The following is a 27,480-nucleotide window of genomic DNA, read 5'->3' as shown; positions in this document are numbered from 1 at the left end:
GCCCGCACAAAAGTTTGCTCGCCATTCCAAACTTTTTTGACTGAGCCGGAGATGAAACTGAAGCTGAGGCTGAAACTGAATCTTCAGTGTGCTGTAAGTAGATTTGTGGACCCTGGCATATGTCTCGTTCCCGTGGCTACTGGGGTGTGGCAAGTGCGGATCTACTGCCACAAGGAACTGCATAATAGGGTTAATAGTTATGCTAAATACTTCCTATCTAAATGCATGGGCTTTGGTTAATTCAACTTTGCATTTAGCCTCTTCCTGGTAACTATAAAAATATCCCTAATTAATTATGGGACCATTACTCTTAGCTGGGTACTTCTGGTATTTTGCCTTTTAAATGGTTAACCCCTACTCACTTACAGTCATCTCTCTAAAGACGGGCACCCAGTCAAAATCGGTGCCCACATGGCGTATGCTGCAACTCCCCTTCGCTCTGCTTGCCATTAATCATCGAAATATTACGCGCTTAGCACATGCACTTATAGATTTGTCAGACGCCCACCCACACACACTCACCACTCCCCCTCTGCGGAAAATTAAATTAAGATAAACCAAGAGAGACCGCTATGTCGAGTGTCGCGACTATTAGATACCCGTTACTCAGATAGAAAAGCACTAGATAGATGGAGATATGAAAGTGAGATATTGAATGCAATTCCAATGAACTTAGTATTAAGAGTCCGATTTTTAACAGATACAGACAGCTATAGATCCTGATCAATAATATACACACTTTATAGAGACGAAAACGCATCCATCTACCTGTTACATACTTTTCAAAGAACCTAGCATACACACTTACTAAACGAGTAACGGGTATAATTAAAAGGAGCAACAAACACACGAGCTGAATGCAATTGGGAATGCCCGACTTGCTACATGGGGATTCGTTTATTTTTTGGCAAACACACAACATATGCGTCCCGTTGACAAATAAAGTTTACAGATATGCACACACTAACACACACAGGGCAGGAAAAACTGCCACACACAGACGCAGAGGAAAAGCGGGAAAAGTGGAAGAGCGATGGCAACGCACACGAGTAAACAATGGCGAACTGGCGAACTGGCAAACTGGAGAACGAGCAGATGGTTAGGGCCGAGCCGGAATGAAATGGGCGAGGAAAACACTCCCCAATGAAATAGTTTATGGTAAACCGCAATGCGAAAAATGTCACCTCCTGGCAAAAATGAGCGGGCAGCGGGGAAATGTCGAAATGTGGAGCTGTGGAGCTGTGGAAATGGGGAGATGTGGAGATGGCAGCAGGAACTGAAACAGAAATAGAACCCAAGATGGAGTGGCGCGGCGCATCCAACTGGCTAAACAAGTGCGGAAGTTGTTTGCGTTCGCCGCTGGCAAAGGCCAAGCGGAAGCGGCCTATTGGGCAATGGCAGTGACGGCACTCGACTGTCGCCACAAGGCGGAAATGAGCCAACTTGGCTGCCACATGGGGCGGAAAAGACGCCGGCTGACAATATCCGAGCGCAAACGTCGAACGGCAAGTTGGAACCCCGATCAGAGACTTTAAGAACTATGCTTGCTACACATAGGTGGACAACTCACAACTCCTTCATATGAATTTTGACCTAATTAACAAATACAATTTTTAATTTTCTCAAAAGTACCAACGAGATTTGAATATTTGTATAGGATCTGTATTATTTTATTGGGCCATTCTAAAAAAATACTTATTAACACTAGATTAACTTCATATATGTCTCACTATTCACACCATAAATTCTATTTATAAAATTAAAATTGAAAACATTTTGAGCATGTCATAACTATTCTGTGTTGGATACAAATATGACTAATTCTAAGCATTGACGCACAACCAAATCCTTAAAAACTAATAAAAAAACTTTTATTAAGAGTGACAGAAAATGTTCAACGCACTTTTATTCGGCCTATGCTAAACTATGGACCTAACTAATGTATTACGGCTTGTTCTAGGACTTTGGACAGTCCCGTTCCCTGAGATGTGTAGCACCATAACGAATTTCTGTTTCCCCTGTTTTCCAGTTCTTATGGCCCACGGAGAGGTGGCTCTATGAAGGCTTCATTGCGAGACTCGCACCTCTTGTCATCGGCTTCCGTGGGAAGAACGTCCTTGGCGAAATCGAGCAGCTTGTCTAGGGGGCACTGGAACTCGCACCCTGGCAGGGTGAGCTTCTGAGCCTGGCCCTTGGGATCGTTGCGGAAGTAGATCTCCACCCAGTAGTCGCCGGTCTCCTTGTTTTTGTGCAGCTCAAACATGATCATCGAGGAGTAGCGAGGCATCTGGCGTTCCCAGATCTTCAGGGCGGAAAGAACGTTCACCACTGTCGAGTCGTGACCAGCGTACATGAAGAGCTTCCTGCCACTGGGTTTCAGGGTTCCGTTCTTCTTCTGCTGCATCTCGTCGAGCATTTTCTTGAGGAAGGGTCCGCCCTTGATCTTCTGCATCTCAGGCGTATACACGTTGTAAATGTAGCTCTGTTCGGCGAGGAACTGCAGCTTCTCCGGGAAGTAGGAGTGCGTCCATTCCGGCAACTCCAGACCCCACTCCTGTTCTGCGAGCAGAGTCAAGTATAGGGACTGCACGTCCTCAGGTTCCTTGAAGCTCAGACCCGTGTGCTCTTCCAGCTCTTTGAACATCTCCAGATAGGGTTCGATTTCCGCTTTCACCTCCGGCAACTCGTAGACCTCGTTTAGGGCCTCAAAGTATCGCGGGCAAGGCTTCCGCACCAGTAGAAGCTGAATAATAGTTAAAATGGCAAAATTATTCGTACTCTTTGTGGAGATAAATGTCAACATTCAAGACTTAAATATTTTATAGCAATAGCTGGTATTTAAATTTGTAATGATGCGGTTTTATCTTTCAATCAGGAATGTGCAGAATTTAAAAGCATATGTTCAATGCATAAATGTTTGATTCAGCACACAGATTTACGCTACACACATACAATTCTATTCTTCTAATTAGTCATCGCGGTTATTAAGTATACGCACCGTATCCTCATTGAGTTCCTGGGAGAAGACAGGTATGGGCTGCCAATTGAACCGGCTATTCCAATCCATGTCGGTGCCTTTCGGCGGGAAGAAGGCGGCCAAAACGGTCTGCATGGTCATGTGGGTCCGTGGAACCCCCGTCGCCTGAGCGTGGACCGACTGTCGGGGGGAGGGGGGCGTTGGCGGGAACGGTGATGGAGAAAGCGGAGAACCAGAACACAAGGAGCAGAAGCAGAAACAGAAACAGAACAAGAGGAGAAGAGAAGGAATTGAGTGATGAGCCAAGCGCGCTTGAGCTTTGCAATTTGTAAACGTCCGCACTATCAGGCAGCAACCCCACGGACGTGATGGGGGAATATGGTAAGGGTACACAGAGAGAAACTAGATTTACTTGTAAATACATTGCATGTACAACTATAACAAAAAAAACGAATATCAATGGATGTAATCAATGAATGCTATTTGCAGCCTGGGCATATAACTTTTTAGTTTATATTTAGGCTAGAAGATAGTTCGGAATCTAATCTATTTGGCGCTCCGAGCTTATAGATTGTGGCGAATGATTTCTGTTCTATCGAACTAGGAAAATACCCTTCTTCCATTGACCAATTAGTAATCAGAAATTTCTCTCTGTGCAGGGGTGTAAGGGTTGCGCCTTCTCGGTTCGTTAGTGACTGCTTACTCACATCGGGACTGTAGTTGGGCGCCAGAAATTTGCCATAACGCTTACGCAGCCAAGTACCAATGTTGAACAGCTCGCGTTTGCCATTCTGCAGCGTTGATTTATTGCATGGCATGAGCGGATGGCACGTGAGACAACACCAGCGGGCGAGGGAAGTGGGGAGCCAAGATCCAGGGATGCGGGGTTCCGGGGAGGGGTCCGAGACCGAGACGGAGATAGAGATGGAGAGAAGTGTTATAAAATAATAAATGCCTTGCATTTTTGCAATTGCATAAACATATGCATGTGTATATGTTAATGCAGCCCCAGCCACACCCTCTTCCTCGCTTCTCCCGGAAAAACATTTGCATTTCAATTTATTTAAATGCTTTGCCGGGGAATGGGAACGGGAACGGGAACGGGGATGGTGGGGATGGGGATGACGAGGCGAAAGTTTGCGCTGCACAACTTTTTCTCCACTCACATTTGTTATTTGTCCCCAGCCAAAGGGATAGTAGGTCTCATTTACATAGGGATCCCTGGGATACGTATCCGCCGGCGTTCGTGGTCCATGTCGGAATACCTGAAGTTTGGCAATTACACTTTTTATTAGTAAACGGATTCACCGCACACGCCACGTATGTACTGTGTGCTGGTCTTACACTTATATGTATATATACTCGTATTACATTATCAAGCGATCGACAAGCAGAAATGTTTTACAAACTTGTCACGTGACGCCTAAGATTCTGTAGTCCGTGCGGACCCAGTTTTCCGCGGAAGTATTTTCGGTTTGATTGCTATAGCTCGTGTTGATAAGAGGCGTCCCTCTCTAAGGTCAGATCTCGGATCTGGATCGGACAATCTGAAAACCTATATGTGGGTTTTCAGTTAATCAATCGCGGATGGCCGGAGCTCAAACAAAAAGCAAAAGTGCGTCGCAGCTTTATTTTATAATATTATTTTACGACTGACTGCGGACTGGTTTTGGCCGAAGTTTAATTTGGGAAGCCTGTTTTTCGTTTGTTTTGATTGCGGTTTTGTAATTAATTTTTTCTGTGGGTCTTTGAAAGACGAATGAGTTAGCAAAGAGTATAATCGAGTAAAGTAAAGTAAGAGTTATTTTGGAAGAACTGATAATTTATGCGTTTTTGTTGCTTTTATTCAGGTTTATTTAAAATAATTAGCGGACTTATTAATAACGACACAAATTGACGAGGCGAGTAAAGCATTCCGCAAGTCATGTGTTTTTGTATACTTTTGTTATTTAAATTATATATAGCATTAAATCTAATTTCAATATAACTTAAAATAATTGACAAAGCAATTGCGCATCACAGACAGCAAAATATTTACAATACAGTACAATTATTTATGACGTTCTTTAATTGGTTTCGCTGAGGTTTCCACAGCCACTGCCTTTTTGGTACACGCTTTTATGTACAAACCTAGTATCTATTAACTGAAATACGAAACAAAAAAATATTTTCAGCGAAAGAAACATTTACGCTTGACTTCGTGCGATTGTTCTTCGCGGACTGCAACTCACGGCGATTATATGTATATGTACAAAGTATCTGAATGAATTCAGAGAGATAAATGGCTAAACAGCTGATATACTGGGAAAAGCCACTTTTGACAATTCCACCGGCTATACCGACATATCTTAGTTCACTTTCCCTACTGATGGTCCGACTCAACAAGCGAACTGAGTGTTATCTGCTGACAGAATGCTAAGCTGTGGTGTAATCGTAATTATAGGCTTTCGCGACTACAAAAAAATTAGCCTGCGCTTGCACTTTCGCTTAACGCGATTATATATAAATGCTTTATCAACAAAATGCTGGTTTTATTGGCTACGTAAATGTCAATGCCAGAATTTCTCAATTCGGTAAACAAAATTTAAGAGTGACTACATTAATGTGTGTTATCAGCTGAAATTGTGTGGCGACGATGATGCCGACGCTGAATAACTCAGAACGGCGTTAATTGGTGCGGAAAGCTTTCCTGGGATAAACATTTAATAGAAGCTCTATAAAATTAAATACGACTTATGTTTTTATCATTGTATTCTATGATTTGAATGTTAGATACCCCGTTAGTTCTGGCACTTTTGTCACACACACTCCCAGATGTTTTCCTTATGCCCCTGAAATCTACTGTTGTGCGGCAAGTGTAGTGATACCTTCCATCTGTTATTTATATTCGATTTAATATTAGTTTTCCTGTTTTCCGATTACTGATCCGACTTACCACATGCAGCAGCTCGAGCGTGGATTTATCTGCGGCGGGATCGTAGAGCTTGGCCGTCGACTCGACCGCCGAGTGAGCGACGCACCAGATTATGACCGCCGATGCAATTAGTCCGCCCGTCATCGCGAGACAATGCCTTCGGGTGAAATGCGAACGCGGCATTTTGGTGGCCGGGCTTTATAGGAGTAGAGCTAGTCAGGGGATCGGATCTCCGGTTCTCAGATTCTCCGGTTCTCAGATTCTCCGATTCTCAAATTCTTCGAGTCGCCGAACCTGCACTTTGGGCTGGTTCTGGTTTCGACGGCTTCGGATTTGGTTTTTGGTAGTCGCGTTGGTCTTGAGACAGATCGCAGACTATCTCATTGGGGCCGCTCTTGGCTTTGACTTTGTTACTTTTTTGGGGTTTTCGAGTGGGTTACGAACTGGCTGGTTTGCAGAGCGGGTGGAGAACGGGTTTTTGAACCACTAAAGGCACTGGTTTTTCCGAGTGTAGGGCCAGCACTATCTTCTGTTTGCAGTGGACTAAATACTATGCTGATTGGCGGTACGGCGATATTGGGCTTTGGCATTCGACTTTTCCGAGGGCGCACGCGACTGTCTTTGTGTACTATCGTTAGCCAGACTGCGGGGAAATATGATTGCAGAAGTAGAAAAGGCATGAGTTTGGCTCTTTTATCGTTCCATTATCGCCAAATGCTTTCGTCACCGTCGCTCTTGTTACTTCTATTATTCCATTTGTTATTTGCTATTGTATGTGGCGGGCACTCTTTTGTACGAATAAATGTTTGAATGTTTGACCGCGCTGAGACCCCAGACACCGACGCAGTGCCGCAGCGATTGAGGCGTTTTAAAACGCGGCCGCGACTTTTAATTTATATGAACTTTCGGATTCGCTTCGCTTACTTATTTTTTTGCAGTTTAGCGCCGCCGCCAACTCGTAATACCAACGAATTTGTCATCGAAACTGCGTGTGTAAACACTTTGGATATAAATCGGTTAGCTGCTGGATCCGGCAATATGTTAATTTAACATTATCCATTCTCGTTGCTTAATTGCCGGAATTATATATTGGTTTTGGGGCTTGGCTGAATCTGATTTACGGCTTTGAAGTTTGGAAGTTTTTGAAACACAATGTCCATCTGGTATAATTACATACTGCCCTTTTGTTTGAATTTGTTTTGCTTTTTTGTGAGTTACTTCCGATTCAAGTGAGTGGAGCCTCAAATGCCAACTGTTTGAATTGAAATAGAAGCGAATAAACGTTATATGATGGATGTGCGCACTTTCAGTGAGAGGGCAGGCTAAAATGTTCTAAATAAATGTCCAAAAACGAATCTTACAATCTTTACATCTTTACAATCTTTTTCCAGAGAAATATAATATTTTTGGTCCGAACTATGCTTGTAGAATTATTATCACATTAAATATGTAACATCAAAATGCAACATTTTTAAAATTTTAAATCGAAGCTAAGAACTATGCCAATATTGTTTGAGTAGACATTTTAACTAAGAACTTTTCTTAGAATATGCGTAGCCTGAAAGTATACACTGCGTATATGATGCTTAAGTAATAAACAAAAAGTAAATCCATTTATTTAATAAAGTAAAAACACATCGTGTTACTTTAACGAGCATAAAAAGATAATTTTAGTTGGATTTATTGGGCAAGCAAAATAATAAAACAGCGGAAGTATTTTATGAAACACATTTATATAAACACAATTTATATAATTAGGTAAATATTTGTTTTATTGCAAAATGCTTACTAACTTGAAATGTTACTAACTCTATGATCTGCCTTCTAGCACCGAGAGTCATTATAAACTAGTTGCTCTCACACTTCAAAAGTTAATTAGTTAATGATACACCTCCAGCGTGCCAATCATGCAAACACTGAAATTAAGCCACACGAAGCAGTTACACAATTAAATATATTTATTAAGTTAGTAACATTAATACTGCACACTGGATCATTAATTATTATCAATTCGCATTCTAGTGATAGCTTATCTTAGCTCCCCCTTGAGTTCCCTTAGCCTTGCACAGCTCTGCATAGGGCGCATCGGGAATGATGTCCTTGGTTAGTTCGATTAACTTGTCAATGGGGCACTGTTTTTCGCAGCCCGGAATCTGCAGCTGCTGAGGCTCTTCGTTGGGATCATTTTGGAAGAAGATTTCCAGGAAATACTCCCCGGTCTGCGAGTTTTGGTGCAGCTCGAAGGCAATAAGGGCCGAGAAGCGGGGCATCTGAGCCTGCCAAACATTCAAGGCGGAGAGCACATTTGTGATGGTCCAATCGTGACCGCAGGAAAGGAACATCTTGCGATTGGCAGGCTGCAATTCTCCGGAGATCCTGTCATGCATTTGCTTCAACAGCAGCTCTACGAAGAAACCCCCTTTCATCTTGCGCATCTCGGTCGTGTAGGCATCGTAGACGTAGGACTTTTCGGCCAGGGGTAGCATCTTCTCCGGAAAGTAGTCCTTGGTCCACGAGGGCAGCTGTAAGCCGAAAGTCTGTTCGCAGAGCAGTGTGATGAATACATTGGTGACATCGTGGGCGTGGGTAATATTGAGTCCGGTGCGACTGGTCAGTTCCTGTAGCAAATCGGAGTTCTCGGCATGCAGCTTTTTAACCTCAGGAAGGTCTATCACCTCCAGAACCGCCTCATCGTATCGGGGACAGGGCGCCTTCATCCTAATGCGCTGCGGATCACCAAGGAATAAACAGGGATAATTAGTACAGCTGTGATAGAGTTTAGGTTGTGGTACTCTTACCACGTCAGTGGCCTCCGGTTCCATCACAATGGGAATGGGCTGCCAGTTGAGCAGCTGGTTCCACTCCATGGGAGTGTTCTCCGGGGGAAAGAGTCCGGCGAGCACCATTTGCATGGACATCAAGGTGCGCGGCGACTCCGATGATTGGGCACGGATCACCTGAAATAGAAACACTCTGATAAGTTTTACGGCTCAATGGGATGGCCCATCTTATCGTACATCAGGCTGATAATACGCTGGGAGGAAATCTTTATAGCGCTGCCGCAGCTGCTTGCCTATTTTATACAGCTCCACTTTAGCACCCTGTAAAATATAAATCTCATTTCAGCTTCGACAGTCTTGTTTGTGTTTGATAAGTACTAACGTTGGTGAGTGCCCCCCAACCGAAGGGCTCGTAGGTTTCGTTGATATACGGATCGTTGGGATAAGTGCTGACGGGAGTTCGAGGTCCATGACGAAAGAGCTGTAAAAAATAAAAATGATATACAAATTTGTGACTGTACACAATGGAATCGAACTTTAAAGGCCTGACGTCTTTTTTTAATGAATTAAGTGCGTATTTCAGTTTTTTCAATTAACTTATGCATGATGCGTAAAGAAAAGATACCCTGAATGAGTAACATATATTTGGAAAGCACATTACTCTTTACTTAAGCGACACATAAGTAAGTAACTAAGATAAGTATCTAGGAAGTGGCCATATATGGAAATCGGCAATACTCAAAAGTCAAACATTCGGCTTAAGTTTCGATATGTAAGATCTGTAGTTAATTCACACAAGGGGATGTACATATATAAAATATGTACGAATTACAAATTATTAAATTGCGACAGGTGCTGTGGACCCAGTTGATTTTAATAAATAAATATTTAATCATTAACTTGTTCTTTTAGAGCTCAAATCATGCAAATCAATATGAGAATAAAAAATAATTAAGTAATCGTTTCATGAAACCGGTTTTAGGTCTTGGAACCGTATGCAATATTACGTATACGTCACGCAAACAACAAACTGGCTAAGGAACGCTTTTGCCAGTAGTTTGGTAAAAGAGAACTGTAGCGGATTCTCATTGGAAAACCCAGGTGAGCCATGGTTTACTTAAGAGAACACTTCATTCCAATTAATTTCGCAGCACTATAACGTTTCGCACTACACGTTAATGGTTCAGATTAAATGGTATGACACATTTGATAATTTTATGGTCTGGTGACTTGCACAGCTGCCAAATATTTAACGAGCCCTAATTCGGCATGAGTTAATGGTTATAAAAAGCCATCTTTCGGTGCAATTATTTCGCATTCCTTTGGTTCTCCACTCACTTACCACGTGAACCAGCTTCAGAGTTGAGTTGCTGACACTGTCCTTTGGCGGGCTTGTTTCCACTGAGTTTGGCGAAACATCCTTAGGACCTTCAGTGACTTCCTGGGGCACTTCAATCTCCATGACGCCTCCGTGGGCGATCAGAACACAGCTCACTGAGAGCAGCAGACCGAGATACTTTCGCATTTTCGCGAACTAAAATTAGCAGATCGTTAGGAATTAAGTGGACCGGCTTGGTTGCGGCTTGTGCGTCGAGTGAGTGCATCCATAGAAGCGCGGACCGCTTTTAAGTCTCGATTATGTGGTCACCCAGACTCGAGTATACTCGTGCCCGCACTCACACAGCCGCAGATAAGAGCGGCGAAGAGCGAGGTGCCCAATCAGCGAAATCACCAACTAAAGGCAAACAGTTCACAAAAAGTCCGTCTAATTAGTTTCACACGAAAATGATTTCCCCCCGAAAAATTAACTCAATGACCTGTATTTTTGGGGATTTTTATTGTACTGCTCTTTCTATAACATTATTTTTCTTAAACCACTCACTCTACGTCGCTTTTGTAATACTGAGTGCGCAAATTCGCGTTGGCAATTGCTTCTCGCTAACGGCCATTCTGATCGATTATGCGCGGTGGTGGCTCCACGAAGTTCCCGTCATGTGGCCGGCACCTCTGCTCCGCCGGCTCCGTGGGCAGCACGTCGGCACTCAGCTTCATGAGGCGGTCCAGTGGACACCGGCGGTCGCAGTCTTTCAGCTGGAGCTGCTCCAGACAGCCGTGCTCGTCGTTGCGGAGGAAGATCTGGAAGTCGGGAATCATGAGCTTAATTAACATGAGCTAAAGCTGGGATTTAGTTGATTTCAGTTTGTGTTGCAACTACACTTATAATATTTATAAACTGGGGAAATAAGTAGATCCCAGTCGCTAAAGCTTCTTTTGATAGGGCCCAAATGAGATATTGAAGTTTCCCGCATTAATTATAGAATTAAGTACAATTAGGGCTGATATCCGTGGGATTCTCCCAAGCTGCAATTATTAAAACGTGCCCTGAGGTTGAGATATCTTGAACTAGCTGTTAAACCGATTCCAATAACTTATCACTTCAGTTTCTTACCTCTACATAGTATTCTCCGGTTTCCCTATCCCTATGCGTCTCGAAAATGGCCATCACCGCGAACCGGGGCATCTGACGCTTCCACACACCCAGGGCCATCAGGATATTGCCGACGGTCCAGTCGTGGCCCGTGTATATGAACATTCGGCGATCCTTGGGACTCAGGCTTCCCGCCCTCTTGGCAACCATCTCCTTGTACATCCTATTCAAAAACGGCCCGCCCTTGATCTTCTGCATCTCGGGGGTGTACGCATTATAGACGTAACTCTGCTCAGCCAGAAACTGCATGCGGTCGGGGAAGTAATCCTTGGCCCAGTCGGGCAACTTGTAGCCGAACTCCTGCTCGGCCAGGAGGGTTATGTAGAGGGAATTGATATCCTCGGCACTCCGGATCGCCTTTCCAGTGAGATTTGTCAGCTCGTTGAACATTTGCTCGTAGGGCTCAGTTTCGGCGATGACTTCCGGCCTCTTGAAGACCTCCTCCAGCGCTTCAAAGTACCGGGGACAGGGAGTGCGCACCAGCAGGAGCTAAATCACACATTTAATTTCATTTATAGGCAGCTGGGATATGAATACCCACCGAGTCCTCATCCAGGGGCTCCGACACGATTGGAATGGGCTGCCAGTTGAGGTGCTTGTTCCACTCCATGGGGGTTCCCCGTGGCTCGAACATGCTGGCCAGCGTTGTTTGCAAGGACATCATGGCCCTCGGAGAGGCAGTGGCTTGGGCATGCAGGCGCTGCGAGAATGAACTGTTTGAGCACGGAATTAAAAAGTACTTAAGAAACCTACATCCGGTCTGTAATAGGAACCCATGAAATCGCCGTATCGCCGATTCAGCCAGTGACCCATTTCGAAGAGTTCCCGTTTTCCTGACTGCAAGTAGGGTAAATAGTTAATAAACAGTATTATTAGGAATTAGAATTAAAAAAGCGCTTTCTTTACTTAGCGTGGATAGATTTGCATAATACTGAGATCATTATACACTCATTACATTGTAAAGACTACCACTGTTCTGAGACTGTTTTAAAATGTGCAATATCAAGCAACCCCCAACGAATTTCATATAAATATATGGTTTAAATGGGTAGATGGTATATCTTCGAGAACTAAGCAGATTCACTCACATTAGTCACATGTCCCCAGCCCGTTGGCTTGAAACCATCGTTTGCGTAGGGATCCTTGGGATAAGTGTCCACTGGGGTGCGAATGCCATGTCTGAACACAATGTGCACCAATTCCAAGGTGGAGTGCGTGGTGTTGGGTCGCGTCTTGAAGCACTTCGATCTGGATGCCTCCTTCCGGTCGAGGTCCTTCGAGGACACGCCGCTGTTAAGCACACCGATCACAATCACAAGGCCCAGAAGGCCAGCTCCCATGCCGAACATTGTGAGCATTTGTTTTCGCGTCCACCGACCGAATATCATTTTGAGGCCTGATTCCCTTTTATACAGATCGAAACAGAGGCGGAAGAGCCGAAATGCCGAAATTCCCAAAAACGAGATTTGGGTGTACTGATTTTTGGCGCTCGCTTTGTTTATTTGTTAATTTGTTTGTTTAATTGCAATGTTTAATTGCTGGCTGGTTTTTAATCGATCGTTCCGTTGTTTTTGCGAATTTTGGGCTGCAAAAACGAGCTGCAAGGCGCGTGCAACTCACAGCGCGTCTGAAACTAAAATAAAGCGTTGACAACTTGATATGGAGAACTTAAAAGAGAGATAAATCAACGCTCGTCTATTCGGCTTTTGTTGCGTCAAGTGTCATGTTGTTGTGGTTGTGCTGACCACTTTCCACCGAACTCGGCTTCGAGCCGAGCTTACAAGCCAGGCCTTCCACGCCGAAACGAAATCGAAAAAAATCCCAGTTAATTGGGCGTTTCTCATTGAACCAGGCAATTACGTATACGACATGTGCGACCATTTGCGGAACGCAGTAGCACGGGCCCACAAAAAACAGTTCCAACATCCCATTTTGGGTCTATTTTTAGTACCGTACCGCCCACTGTCTTCCAGTTCGAAATTTTCTTGGCAGCTCGCATGGTCATTACCCACATTGGGTGATTCAGTTCCTGGCCACTATTCAAAGTGGTTCGGCATCTCCTGACTCACGACTGGGTAAGTTTGCTTACTATCGACTTTGTTTTCTATTCAGTGCTCGGGACATCCCCTGAAACATATTTGTATGCTTACACTAAAACTATACTTACTTAAAAATGGCTTAAGTCAAAAATATTTCGATGAGCTCTCCCAGTTACAAGTGATAAAAGAAACTGAACTGAAAGCAGGAAATCACTATACTAATAATAGAACAAATAAGCACCTTGCAAACACTTGACTTTGATTGAGATTTAAGTAAAGAAAATCGCGACCAAGATTGCTGCACCTTGAGATATATGAGGATATATGTATGTCTAAAGGTCTGATACGAAGCCATTAAAACTGCGGTAGGTTAGTAATCAAAGGGGTGTGTTGGGTGTGTTGGGTGTGTGAGGCTGTAACAATTTTAATAAGCTTATAAACTAGCTCCGCTTGCATAACTGGGACATGTTAAGTGGCAGCTGAAAGTTCGTGGCCCCTTTACTTATTTCTGAATTCATTCTGGCATTAGAAAGTTATTTAAGTCTACATCTCGAACCGAAAGTGCTTGGGCAAGACAACAAGTAATAAAATCGTGATACATGTGTATGCTTTAGCTGCACTAATTATTTGCCTTGTCTCACTTTGTTGACACTTGCTCTGTTGGGAGATAATAATTTTAAGTTGCGTATTCGCAATTTCGTCTTGTTTGAACAACTTGCTGGGCTGGCTTTTTGTTTTCTGTGCGACTGTCAGAAATTGGCCAATAAATGCCAGCTGAGGTCTCTATTTCGCTGGGAACATCTCTTTGTTTGTTTTCTGTTCGTTTGGTGTCAGACTCGCCTTATTTTGTTTGCCCGAGAGCTAATTACCCGACCCGACCCGACTGGCCAAGTCCGTCGCCAGAACTCCGTGTTTGGCATGTGGCTAATTGTTGTCAAAATGAATTTTATGGTTAATTAATGACGACGTCGGCGATTAACCGTTAACTGTGTCTTTGCCAACTTCCGAACTATGCAATTACCTGAAAAAATGTGTTAAAACAATGAGTGCGCTGCGTGCTGAATAAGCTGCAATTTCGTAATTGCCTATGACTTTGGCCAGTGAGTCTTGAACTTTCGTCTAGTTATTTGAGTTCATATTGTTTTTTGTTTGATCTGAGTCAAAATTAGTATCAATATAATTTGTAGTCAGACATACTCATGGAATAATAACAACTATGCCTGCGAGCAACGCAATCGACATTTGAATTCCATCAGCTGACAAAGCGATCAACATTTTTCAGACGAATAGTGAAAATACATGGCCTTGCTAGCGAACTGTGAAAGTAAATTTAAAGTGAATTCGGATTAGTTCAGATTCAGTAAAAAACAAAAGGTTGATACCAATAGTGTACAAAGTTTTGTTAATCTATCTCTGAATTTAGCTCTTCCATTAGGTCGCAGATTGTATGTCCTTTATTCGGAATTCTGAATTATACGAAAATATGAGTTCGTTTTAATAATTATTATGTAATATTGTACGAAGATGTTGTTCTGATCATCAAAAAGAAATGCGCCGCAAAAGCAGTAATCTTGACATTACTCTTTAAAAATAATTCCATTAACCCAAATTGTGCAATCTTAATGGAAATATATTGTTGGTTCTCGGTAGTAAAAAATACAAGATGTATATTTTCCTGAAATTTTATAATCTCATTCGCTTGTTTGTTTTTTAATTTTTTCTGTAAAATTATTATAATTCTTTATAAACTGAAACCCCTGCCTAAGTTGTATTTATTATTGTGAATATTTTTTCAAATCTGGTTTTTTCTGAAACATACTTACTTTAAATAAACACATTCGTAAATAATCGCTTTCGTTTATTCCATTTAACTGATAGCCCATGCTGATTATTTATTTATTTTCGAGCTCTTTCTAATATTCGTAGGCTAACTAATTGTTGGTGGCACGTGTGTGCTGCCTGTGGAATTTATATTCAGATTGTTGAATAGCTCTCCTAAGCCTATTTGCTAATGACTTTCACTGAAATTTATGGTCGCTGCGCCACTGCAGAGCCAAGCCAAAAAGAAGAGCCAACCGAAAACGAAAAATATTTTCAAATAATATATTTCTGGCTGGTCAGAGTTGGAGGTGGGTGGTGCCATGTGGGTGGTGGCATATAGGTAGTAGGTGGTGGGTGGTGGGTGTTTGGAGTTTGTAGGAGCACGTGCTAAGTTGGCCATAAAACGTGCATTAGACAAACAGCAAGAATGGGAAGCGCTTTTGGCGCAACGGCGTCTTGAGGCGTTCAATTCGGAATCCATCCGAACCACACACACAATATTTATCAGAGCCGCAATTACGATTACAGACATCCCGGACAAACTATCCAGAACCGAGGGGTAATGAAAGCGAGGCTTGGTGGCCCGGGGGAAATCTGAGGAATTCCGCCAAATTGTCCGACAGAACGTTGCCGCGAATGCCTGGCTAAATTTATTGATTCGGACGCATTGAAAATAGTTCTCGGTGGGGCAATTTCGAAGATTTGTACGACAAATTTTTTCTCGACGCTCCTCGACTCCACACTTCACTGTTCTTTTTTACGTTTTCGCTGAAATGGCTGAAAATTTCTAACTGACGGGCATAAAAATTCGAACACGCGTAGTTAAGCGCGCACACACGCCCCAATCGGACCCCCAAAAAGGGGGCGTGGCCGGCGCTATTCAATGAGACAAAGGGCGCCGGCCACGGGTCCAGTCTGCGTTTGGGGATTACGTCTGGACCGCGTTTTTTGGCAACAATTTCGAAGGGGACCTGGGGACGCTTCGAAAGGGGGTGGAGGGGGGAAAAGCCAGAAAAAGGGTGGAAAATCAGGGGGCGGAAGTGGGAAACGGGCACTCTGTGTTGTCGCCTAAACGATAAAGCAATGACAAAAGTCAGCGGCGATTAAAGTTCAATTGGTGTGACCTGCCAATTGGCATAAAGGAAAAGATTTCAAATGGCCGCCAAGTTGGCAAAATGTTGGCCTGTGGAAAAGTTTCCGGGAAAAATGCCGGGCGTACGGTCGTGAAATGAAAAGTGGAGGCTATGAAAAGGGCGCGAATAAAGGATTGCTGTACAGATATCGCTGAGTTCTGTTGAGTAAACAAGACACATTCATGTTGAAAAAACGGGGGAATAAATTCAAAGCAATTACACTCTCCAAAGTGTCGCAAAATGATTTGCTTGAATCGCAATGAAATGTATTTTTAAAAGTATTTTAAATTATTAGCTTCATGTCTTTTCGGAGAAGTAATATTTTCAATCTCAAATTAAATTTAATTCGCAAGTGCAGAGTTCGAGTTTTGACCATTCAATACAGTATGTGAAAGACACGCCATTATTGCCCGGTCCGATTATCGCATATTAATGAGTTTATTTAACTTTTTCCACGCGATTGATGGCCTAGGGGCGGTTGGCACAGGGTGGGCGTGGCTGGCCTAAGGGGGGTAAATGCGCCCATCTCATGCACGGCGGCTGTTTGTGAAGCTTTTCACAGCAAATTACAACAAATTATACACATAATTACGCTTTAATGCCTGGCCTGCCCCCACACCTCCCCCGCCCCCCTCCCCCTTTCCAGCTAACGAGACCCCGCCACTACCACTGCCTCGCCCTCGCCTCCTCGGCCACCGCCCACCGCCCTGTTCTTGTCGTGCAACGCATCAATGCAAAGTAAAATTGTGTGTAAAAAATGTGATAATTAACTTAAGTCCTTTGAGAATTCGCGGGCTTCCAGGGGAAAGGTTGTGCCCTCACTCACACACGTGCAAATGGCGAGCACATGAATGTCTGTATTTTGGTTGTTTGTTTGTGCCCATAAAACCATTGTCAGTTAATTATGTAAACTGTCATACATGCTCGTGAGTGTATGTGTTCATATTATGTGGTCCAAAAGGAAAAATGTTGGCATAAAGACTTGATTTCACTTCATAAACGCACACACACGCAGCTCACAAACACCGACGGCTACACCGCATACATACAAGTATTTATGTACATATGCATATTTGCATTTAGATGTGTGTGTTGCGACCGGAAGTCTAATTGTGGGCCGTTGTAAATCTATCCTTTGAGTATATCGTATTTCTAATGGTAGCAACGAGAAAGCCCGATTGAGCAGAGTTTATAAATAGTAACGTTTTTATGAAAAAGAGACAACATTTTTAGGTATACATTACTTGTTGTTTAAGCAATAAACGTCGATATTTGCTCAACTCAAAACATTGTGTTACGTAGCCGAAAACATAAAACGAAAATCCACATTTTTCATAATTGGGGACGTCAACTGAAAGTTAGTTGAAATAGAGCCTAAGCAAAAATTTAGAAGAATTAAATACATATATGTTCTAACATTAATTTGTGTATTTTAATGGAGGTAAGCTATTGTAATAGATTACCTAGTGGGTATAAAGAACTGGGATTTGTAGAGACAGCGTGTTGCATGCCCCCTGGATGTTTTTCCCGTCAGCGTGTACATTACAATGTTTGCTGATGCTATCCCTGATTTGTTTTGCACTTGCCTCTCAACACCAGTGAAATTAACACCAGCGAAGAGTGCACGACTGGTTTGTTATGCGAAATAACAACTTGGACTTCGGTGCTGGGAAATTCCTGCGGCTTCATTAATTTAAATTATGTTTACCCACAGGAGCACACAAACACCCACACATGCCCAGGTGTTTCAAGGAATTACTCCCAGCTTCCGTGGTTCGCTTTCATTTCATTTTTGACATTCAGGGCCCCGCAGCCCTTCGACCGTTCTTCATTTGCCTTGTTAATGAGCGCCTCACAATGCATACAATTAAAGACAGCAACAATAGAGTTCTTTTTGGGGGGGCAGATGCTGTCGGTGGCAATTAGATGTCCTCGTTAGGCATAGGTTGACTTCCTGTTATCCTGTTGGGCTGCCATGCGTGACGGCAGTTGGGCTGCGCCTCACATCTGATAATCCTTTGTAAATAATACATTAAATACTCCTGTGGCAAGGTTTTCTGTCGGATGCTGGACTATTCCGGTACGTTGAGACCCCCGAAATCTCAAACCCATTTAATTCAATTTGCTTTATGCAAAGTGCCTGGCGTTTTATTAACCCACTAAACGTAATCTAGTGCCCGGAGCGCACGCTTCAATTGCCCCGCTGATGTAGTGCCGCTTAAGGCCGAACCTCTCCTGCGGCTCCATGGGCCTTGCCAATTTCTTGGTCCTTGTATCCCTGGAGAGTCCTGCGAGCCCTTCCCCACCAATTATCGACGCTCCGCCCCCGCAGCGCCGCAGCTTTTGTTGATTTCGCCGACCGACCTTGCGCCTAGTCAAGCGTTAAGTGGGCCATTTTGCGAGCTGCTTTGTGGAATTTCCTTTTTAATACCGTCGCTGCAGCTACCTGGCCAAATAATATTTTCCTTGACGGGGGGATTCATGGATGAAAAAAAAAAAGGGAAGAAGTGGGTCAGATCTTTGAGGCTGACTAAGCCGAAACACTTAATGGTACTTCTATATACAAATTAAGGGGATAAAAATCAAGTTGGCGGGGTTTTGCCGTCTGGGCATTAAGAGCATTGAAATGCAAAGAGGATTTGTGGCGAATATATAATAAGCGAATAAAATCAAAAATCCACTTTTTCCCGCCCAATGAAGGTTATCCCATTTCTTATCAATTTCTTAGAAATTACGAAATGATTTATCGGAATAGCCCTAATCTCCCCCATAAGTGTGAGCAATTCCCATTAGCAAAAGTTTTCTTCCGTCTTCGAACAACATCTGTTCGGCCTATAATTAAACCATTTTTAATGGCCAACGAGGATGACCTTCAAGCCAAATCTGTGCAGACACAGTGTATAAATATATGTAATTTCGGGTTAATTGCGGAAAATAATCATATTTTTTCGACTGCAGAGCCAAGTGGCAGGGGAGTTGCGGACTGGCAGCTGACCAGCAGGTCCACTTTGACCTGGTTTTGTTATCATAAAATGCCACAGACGCCACCGCCACAACCACCACCACCGTCACATGTGTGTGTATGGTATATAGTATATCTATGTGGAAAGTTTCGGCACATTAAATGAAATTTAATTCCCGCCGTCATAAGCAGCCAGGACAAGTCAGAACAGCAGCTGGACAGGCCAAAGTACCACGCATCCGGAGCAGAGGAGTGGTCGCCGGAGTCCAGGGTAACCGCCGAAAACTGTAGCCAATGTTTCTGGTGCTGCTTTGGCAAAGCCTTCTTCTGTCATGTTTGCCCGGCCACCGGAAGAAATATCTAGTCGAACTATTTGAGCTCTCTGATACTTCCTAGAAATGAGTTTACTCAACAGTAAAATGAATTGTGTACTTATGAGTGACTAGCACTTGAGAGATATTGTTTTATATTGTATTTTGATATTGTTTCAAAAAAACATGTACATAATAAAGTCGTGGGTATATTTATCATTGAGTTCCACAATTGTTGACAAATCCACCTAGATCTTTCAAAAATCACTTCAATCTTATCGTCCCAACTACGAAGGGGAAAGCTTTTTTGCCAGTGCACCCGCATCCTTCTACGCCACATCCATGGCCACATCCTTCCATCTGCCGCTCCTCCCCGCCGCCGCCCCTGCTTTGTACGCTTTGTACGTGTCCTGTGCCTCTGTTTAAATGTTATTTAACGCTGGCCCAGAAGTGTCATGACTGCCTGCCATTGTTGAGCATGTGTGTATGTGTATGTGTGGGTGTGTGGGTGTGGCAAACTCATAAAATGCCGCACAGTTGTTGCAAAATTTGTGGCCATTCTTCGCTGCAAAACACAACCCCACACCACCCCACTTTCCACTGTGCCACGTTTAAAGTGGATCACAAATCCCCAAAAAAATGCTCGGAATTTCACGCTCATCTGGCTAAATGGTTTTATAGGTTTTGATATTTGCTCATTTGTTGATCCGTTTCGTTCGTTGAATTTCGTATTAATATTGCTGCTGTTGCTGGTGTTGTTTTTGCAATTTATGAGGCGGTCAGTTTTGGCCTTTCAAACCCAAATTCCACGCTTCGTTATCCTTTGCCTTTTTCCTTTTATTTGTTGGTCCAAACCCAATCATGTAAAGCCTTTTTTGTGTCTGCGTTGGCAAAACGCTGCTGCTGGATCCGATATGTTAATCATATTTTGTGTTTTATATTTTGCGCTTCAACTATTTGATTGCCGACCTCGGCTTTATTAAGATATTTGTCTGCTGCTCAAAGGGGCGTGAAATCCTGGGCAGTCTGCTGCTTCTGTGGGAGCTCCTGGGTCCTGGGTCCTTGGTACTGGGTTAGTGGTAAGTGGATGGCTTTTTGTGTAGGGAAGGCAATTCACGACAGTCTCGCTAAGGAGGTCACCAATTAGCGATGATATGTGTGTTTTCTAGAAGAGGGAGAGAGTAAATAGGTGTATGTAAAATGTGTAACTTGCCGTTTTAAGGACGGAAATAATTATAAGTCAATTATAAACATTACCACATGGCGATAAGCACTAGTATCGTTTCGCCAAGTCCATAAGCGATATACAACCTTTACCAGGCAGTCATTCGGATGAAGATCGAGCGCAAAAATTAATGGGGTCACTTTTATGTCCTAATCCTTCGTTTTGATGTCACTTCCCGTTCGCTCATAGGACGTCTTCAGTTGATGTGACATTTAGGCCAGTTTATGGGCTGACCTCGTTGCCGTTTTGCGAGCCTTTCGTCCATTCGTCCTTTCGTCCCACGGGGCGTATGCGCCATAATTCAGAACGCTGCTTGTTGCTCTCGGCCAGCCGGCGGGTCCGTTCGTGGCCATAATCGTGCTCATCATCATCAACTTTCTTCATCTCCATCATCATATTCACAACTTAACGTCCACTTTTCCGTCAAACAGGCCGTAAAGTGGCATTTCCGTTGTCGTTTCGCCTCCCCGCTCGTTCATTCGTTTGCCAGTTGCGCCTTTTTGTATGCAGCATAAAATTAAATTATTTGTTGCATAAGCCTCGCTCCCCGCCCCTTTCCACTCCCCCGCTTCCCGCTCCCACTGACGCTCTGGAAAAGCCAACGAGGCATGCTGCAAAGTGCTAAGCCATGAGAAAGTGTGCACTTGAAGCAGCGCTAGCCACCATGATGCACTTTTCCACCGGGCCACGCCTGACCACGCCTACTTCGCGGCAAGGCGGCAGTGATGCCGAAAATTCGAGAGCAGAAATTGTACATAAATATAAGTATTAGGATGTGCTACAAGCTCAGACCCAGAAGATATTGTTATTATTTATTCACATAAGTGTAAACCTCAAATTCATATTAAAATTATCATACGATACTATATTTTATTCACTAATAGTCTTGTAATTGTAAGTTATACATAGTATGTGTACACAAACAAAAAAGTGAAATATGTATAATATAAAATAAAGCTTCATTAAAACTTCTAGCTTAAGATAAGGAGCTTCCGAAAAAAATTGCCAATATAAATAAAGTATGAGTGTAAGCATGAGATCATATAGTAGTTTTCCACGACTAGGAATTTACAAAATACCAAAATCAGAACAACAAAACAATATTTCCTTCTAATTGGAAATGTTGCACTCTTTTAGAACTCATCGAAAATTCTGCTTTGAGAACCCGTAGCTAGCAATAAAATATGAAACCTATGACAGCACTATGGGATCGCCGGGTCACATTATTATACTTTGAGCGGCGCCGAAATCAGGCAAAACTTTCCCGCACACCCTGAACTCCTAAGCCCCTCCTGTCATAACAACAGGGCAGGATGGTCGGCGGAAAACTGAAAACTGAAAACTGAAAGCAGGAGGCGACACAAAGGGGGAAACGGTATTTCCAGGCGCTGCTCTTTTCCACTCCTCGCCGACACCCCAAATACTCCCTTCGGGATTCATTTTCGTTTCATTCATTTATTCGTCGCTAGCTGCTTTTCATTCATTTTGAACTTTCGACGATTTAATTCGGCTTTCGAGCTGCTTTTCCTTCTTTTCCGTCTCTGTTTCAGTTTTTTCCATTCTGAGTCTGGCGAACGCCTTTGGCCAAGCGACAACAAAAAGTTGGAAAAGGGGAAACAGCACTATATTACGAAAAGAATGCAATTGGGATGCACCGCGAGAAACTGGAGCTAGCTGGAAGATCTGATACGTCCCTCGCAGAAAACAAACCAAATCAATGAACTGTTAACATATTTTTACATTTTCGTTGTTGCTGACAAGTAAATAAGGAATAAAAAATTAGTTGGTTTTGAGTTAAACTACATTTTTCTGATGAGTCTGGTGACCTTACTTATGAAACAGTTCTTAGCGGAATGCTGTGATAATTATGCAGGATAAATAGATAAAACTGTAAACTGTTTTCTGCTGAAAGTTTTACCCCATTTGAGTGGATGAGTCCAAATTCTTGACATTAAAACAAATGATAACATCAGAAGATGAGCAGCTTCATAGTCGATACACCTCGATGGAAACAATAAATTTCTGTCCCTGAACCCTTGGCATAAATTTCCCGTCTGCGTTTCGGTCTTTGTGTGAGCTTTCCTTTCTGTTTATCGGTTTTTTTTTTCGTGTTGACCCCACCTGGTTGCCGACCGCGATTGCAATCTCCAGTGCTCATTTGCATTTTTAATGAAACCATATAAAGGCGAAAAATTGGAGTAGAGGGCCCCAACTGGACGGTGTGTGAAGCAGCTGCAAATTATGAGCCAAAGGTCCGAAGAAGGATTTGCCCTTTCCCGCCGCCCTATTCTCCGCACACATGCCCCACCACTGGCTCGGCAAATAAATCCGCAATCCGCATATCCCTGGCATATCGGGATCCAAACTGTCAACAGTTTGTCGCCTATCACGGCGTCGAAATTTTCTCTCTGTAACCAATAAATGTTTCAACATCATTTACATTTCGGTGGCAGTCTTATCCTCGGAGCATTGGAAGTGGAATTTTCCCGGGGCGGCGACTTCAATCATCTCGGACCTCGGGATGCCTGACCTCAGGCATTCAGCTCGGTTTTCCACCGACTCCGGCGATTGCGTTCTGGGCAAGCGGCCCTCTCAGATTTATGGGACCGCAAAACTTTGCTCCACGGCATAAATTAATGTTTAATTGATGAATTTATATGACGAGGGCAAGATGCTCTGGCTTACATTGGACAGCATTCCATCATTCTGTGGACCAGATGACAAAGTTTATTCGCGGTTGCTTTAAAGACACCTATTTTCAACTTGCCAAACACACAAGCAGCTGGTATTGACAAATATTTCATATAACTGAATAGTTTTCCGATGATAAATGTAACATTAGAGCCTAGCACAAATAGTTCGCTTTAAATTAATTAAAAGGCGCGAATGAATACTGAATGAACTGCTTTACATGTTATAAACTGCTTGGCCGGCTGATAAGCAGTGTGCTTTGCAGTTCTGTACACTTCCGCTAGGTGTCTCATTTTGTGACTCGCAGACACTCTGTTAGACGAAAAGTAATGTAAAGTAGACTTATAATGTATGTTACACTGCGCTACAAAGTCTCATAGTTTATTTTATACTTATAAGGAAATCTTCTTATGGGCGTGAGGTATTATTTTGAAGAACAAAATATATGTGTTTTATTATACTCTTTATTTAAATTTAGTTTCACGTACAGAAAGGTTCAATTTAAGCTGACTAAACTAGAGAAGTTTTACTGATCTAGGGTATTTACCTATGGTCTTTCTTTTTTCCTCAATTTAATCGAAAAGTAAGCAATGATTTAGTTTTTCAGGAGTGGTTTCTCAGCAGACTTATAATAGCAGAAATGTTCCGTAGACCTAAGCGGGTTCAGAAAAAATGTCAATGGCATTCGTTCTTATGAAAGCCATGAAGATAAAGCTGGATCTGGAGAGTGGGCGGCTTAAGGCCGATCATATGCCAGGCAAAGTAAGAGAGAAGATCTTTCGAACAACCATATGTGAGCAGGGATACAAAAGACTGCGAGACACTGAGGCCTCCACTTCCGCCGTAACGAATGTATAGCAGTCACTTCAATTAAGATTTATTTTCGTGGTCGGTGGGATTGTCTCATTTCAGAATATTTCTCTCATTCACACCCAGAACTATTGTAAAAACTTTACGTAGTAAACTGATTGGATATGTAGCTTTTTTCTGCACTTTGATTTATTTACCTACAATTTAAGTTAACAATTTTGAAGTTATTATTTACAATAATGAAGCCGGTCCGATTCGCTTGCAGTCAGTCAGTTTGTTTAGCTCCTTTACCACCACTTGCCGCTCTTGTCCTCCCACTTGCTGCTGGTGTCCTGTTTGACATCCACGTAGCTTGTGGCGTGACCATGTCCATGTCCGTACTCCTGGCCATGTCCATGTCCATGTGCGTGGCTGTGCTCCAAAGGACTGGCGTGGCCCACATGCTTCACAGTTGCTTGGAATCCGTTGTGGGCGTCGGCAGTGTACTCAACGATCCTGGTGCGTCCATCAGCCTCCTTCATGGTGTAGCCTCCCTTGACCTTGTCGCCATCCCGGGTCTCCCACTGCTGCTTGATGTCTCCGGTCTTGGTGTCCTTCACTCCGTAGTTAAATTCGTATTTGGGGTGGTGATGGGGCTCCTCGTGGTGGCTCCACTGGTTGTGACTGTCGTGCGAAGCGACTGGTGCCCACTGCTGGTGGTGGTGATCCTGAACTGTGCCCCAAGAGTGGGCCTTTGGAGCCTCCACCCATTGGTGGTGACCCTGGAGGTGATCGTGCCACTGCTTGGGTGCCTCGTGATGCGTGTGGATGCTGTAGCCCACTCCGTGTCCGTGATTATATCCGCCATGAGGGATGTAGCTAGCAGCAGCCACGCCCAGGAGTGCGCAGCAAAGGATGCTCAATTGGTGGGCCATTTTCGTTGGTTTCTGATTGACTTGCTTGGCCTAAATCGCGATTGAAACTGTTGTGATCACCAGTCAATGCCCAATGCTTTTATACTTCTGGTCATTCTATGGATCGATTAATTACATTTTACACTCGGGGCTAAATAGGCTAGAAAAAGTAAGAGCCCCAAAAATGGGTATAAAAAATGCTTCGAATTTTTGTGCAAATTTTCATTTTTCCTCGTTCGTATTCATAATCTTGAGCGGTCGATTGGCAAATTAAAACTTGCCAGCAACAACAACACCATTAAACGGGGCGTGAACATCGCTCAAATGCTTGAAAAACGCAACGCTTTTCGTTTTTGTTGCTTAGAAATCAATCAACAAGTGTGGCCCGCTTTCAAATTGCTTAGCCATAGCGCCTCGCCTCGCCTCGCTGCGTTTCTTCGGTTGGACCCTCTTTTTCGCCTACTTCACTCCAAATGACCTTGAGACGGGCGGTGTGGTAAGGGGCCTAGAGGGGGAGGGCAGGGTTGGGCGGACCGATCGGTCCAATCGGTCGGTGTTTCTGCCCAGGGGGTCTGCTGTGGGGCACCCAGAGCTTCCGATTTGGTGTTAACTTACCGATAATAATTTTCAATACCTATAACTTGCAAGGCTAAAAGACTTTTCGGTTGGAAACTGTAAATGCGTGTAAATGTAAGCAGATATGCCTAGCTTGTGTTATTTTCAACACGTTTATTGCGAAAATTGTTTAGCTATTTGTAGGAATAACAGACATATATAAAACTTAATTTACTTAAAGTTCAAGTTCTAAAAGTAGAAATACATTTTTTATTTTGTACCACATACCACTTATATGAAATATGCAACTAATGCCTTTGCTAATTTATAAAGTAGCAAGTAGCACTTAACTTAAAAACTTTGCAACTAACAGGTTTATAAAAAAGTAGGGTCTATGTGGATATTCAGCAAGGGAATTTTCATTTCCTATTTCTTTCAACCGAAAGCTGCAGCCTTCACTAGTTCACATTCTCAATCATAATTTATTTTGGTAAATTAAGCAATAAGTTCTTGCCTTAGTTTTTCCCTTCTCTTTGACTAAACGCCAAACCCATCGAAAGAACTAACAAAAACATTTCGGATCTAATATAATTAATTATTTCTATCAGAATGGTAACGGATTGAGCTTTAAATAAAATGTGCGGATTTTCAATAGAGCTCAATGGCCGAAACAATAATAATAAGTACGAATTAGTGAGGTAATTATCAAATCAGCTAGCTCGATTGGTGAATGGTGTGGCCAAGAGAATGACCACCCGATGGTTTGTTGCCCCAGAGTCTTCGATGGCTATATAAAGTCTGGGTGAGCACCCCAAGAACCAGCAGACATCATCAAAGTTCCGATTGGAAAACAGCGATTACGTGATCGATACTGACACTGATATGAATTCCATTTGCGGAGGTCTGTTGTTTGCCCTTTTGGTGGGATCCAGCTGGGCAGCTCCCCATGGACATGCCACCAGTTACAGCTCGGTGACCAAGCACGAAGGACCCGTCCACAAGAGCCTGGGCTACGGATACGATCACGATGTGGTCAGTGCCTACGGTGGCGTCTACGGACACGGCTATCCGAGTCTCGGCCACTCGGGCTACGGATACGACAAGCACGAGCCCTACCACTATCCCAAGTACCACTTCGACTACGGCGTCAAGGATGCGCACACCGGAGACCAGAAGAGCCAGTGGGAGACGCGGGATGGCGACAAGGTGAAGGGCAGCTACTCCCTCAAGGAATCCGATGGCACCACCCGAGTGGTGGAGTACACCGCCGATGACCACAATGGCTTCAATGCCGTGGTGAAGAAGCTGGGCCACGCCCACCACCCCCAGGTCTACCACAAAGGCTACGGACACGGCGATGTCTACGGCGCCGACTACGGCTACGGTCACGATGTGGCGCACTACGGCGGATACGGATACGGACACGGAGGCCACGCCAGCAGCTACGTGAGCGTGAAGCAGCTGCACTAGGAACCAAGATGCTGACTTACCCGACGAAATCGATCTGAAACCAACAGTAGTTAACAATGCAACCAACTTACCTGACTAAAGCAAGCTTATTTTTACACGTGTAGTATTGACCATATGTATAATTTTATTGGAATAAACAAGCGTAGCTGTTTATAATCAAGAAGGGAAGCTTTTATCCCCCAATTTTATATTACATTTTCTTATAGACGTAAAATCATGGGTCAATAAATCTCGTATGGAATTTACTAAATATAATAGGTTCATAAATCCCCTATGAGAATACTAGAATACGGAAAAAGGATAGAAATGTTGTCAAAAGTGGACCTACCTGGCCATTCGATGTACCAGACTCTGTGAAGTTTTCCCATGCGAAATTTGTAGCTACGCCGCTTGTTTGGTCGCAAGCACTTG

At 43.4% G+C, this 27,480-nt stretch overlaps 5 protein-coding genes across 5 annotated transcripts; 1 reads left to right on the top strand and 4 right to left on the bottom strand.

Moving 5' to 3' along the window:
• Positions 1-1,874: 1,874 nt before the first annotated feature.
• LOC6534946 (venom acid phosphatase Acph-1) lies at positions 1,875-7,144 on the bottom strand. Its single transcript, XM_002095580.4, has 5 exons — positions 5,913-7,144; positions 4,144-4,242; positions 3,685-3,768; positions 2,999-3,157; positions 1,875-2,743 (listed from the first exon to the last, which is right to left on the bottom strand). Exons 1-5 carry the CDS (start codon positions 6,072-6,074, stop codon positions 2,033-2,035), a joined length of 1,215 nt encoding a protein of 404 aa, XP_002095616.3. The 5' UTR covers positions 6,075-7,144; the 3' UTR covers positions 1,875-2,032.
• A 687-nt stretch (positions 7,145-7,831) lies between these two features.
• On the bottom strand, positions 7,832-10,276 carry LOC6539689 (venom acid phosphatase Acph-1). Its single transcript, XM_002086538.4, has 5 exons — positions 10,014-10,276; positions 9,054-9,152; positions 8,909-8,992; positions 8,690-8,848; positions 7,832-8,617 (listed from the first exon to the last, which is right to left on the bottom strand). The coding sequence occupies exons 1-5, from the start codon at positions 10,194-10,196 to the stop codon at positions 7,910-7,912; spliced, it is 1,233 nt and encodes a 410-aa protein (XP_002086574.1). The 5' UTR covers positions 10,197-10,276; the 3' UTR covers positions 7,832-7,909.
• A 213-nt stretch (positions 10,277-10,489) lies between these two features.
• Positions 10,490-12,797, bottom strand: LOC6539687 (prostatic acid phosphatase). The gene is made up of 5 exons (XM_002086539.4): positions 12,248-12,797; positions 11,913-11,996; positions 11,701-11,859; positions 11,121-11,648; positions 10,490-10,807 (listed from the first exon to the last, which is right to left on the bottom strand). Exons 1-5 carry the CDS (start codon positions 12,545-12,547, stop codon positions 10,610-10,612), a joined length of 1,269 nt encoding a protein of 422 aa, XP_002086575.3. The 5' UTR covers positions 12,548-12,797; the 3' UTR covers positions 10,490-10,609.
• Positions 12,798-24,309: 11,512 nt separating this feature from the next.
• LOC6534942 (histidine-rich glycoprotein) lies at positions 24,310-25,106 on the bottom strand. Its single transcript, XM_002095576.3, has one exon. The coding sequence runs from the start codon at positions 25,063-25,065 to the stop codon at positions 24,439-24,441; it is 627 nt and encodes a 208-aa protein (XP_002095612.1). The 5' UTR covers positions 25,066-25,106; the 3' UTR covers positions 24,310-24,438.
• A 1,328-nt stretch (positions 25,107-26,434) lies between these two features.
• Positions 26,435-27,229, top strand: LOC6539691 (adult-specific cuticular protein ACP-20). Its single transcript, XM_002086541.4, has one exon. The coding sequence runs from the start codon at positions 26,482-26,484 to the stop codon at positions 27,067-27,069; it is 588 nt and encodes a 195-aa protein (XP_002086577.2). The 5' UTR covers positions 26,435-26,481; the 3' UTR covers positions 27,070-27,229.
• Positions 27,230-27,480: the final 251 nt, after the last annotated feature.

Source organism: Drosophila yakuba, chromosome 3L (assembly GCF_016746365.2).
Source record: "Drosophila yakuba strain Tai18E2 chromosome 3L, Prin_Dyak_Tai18E2_2.1, whole genome shotgun sequence".
NCBI lineage: Eukaryota > Metazoa > Arthropoda > Insecta > Diptera > Drosophilidae > Drosophila > Drosophila yakuba.
Note: the sequence above shows the minus strand (reverse complement) of the source record. Positions and strands in the feature narration are given on the sequence as shown.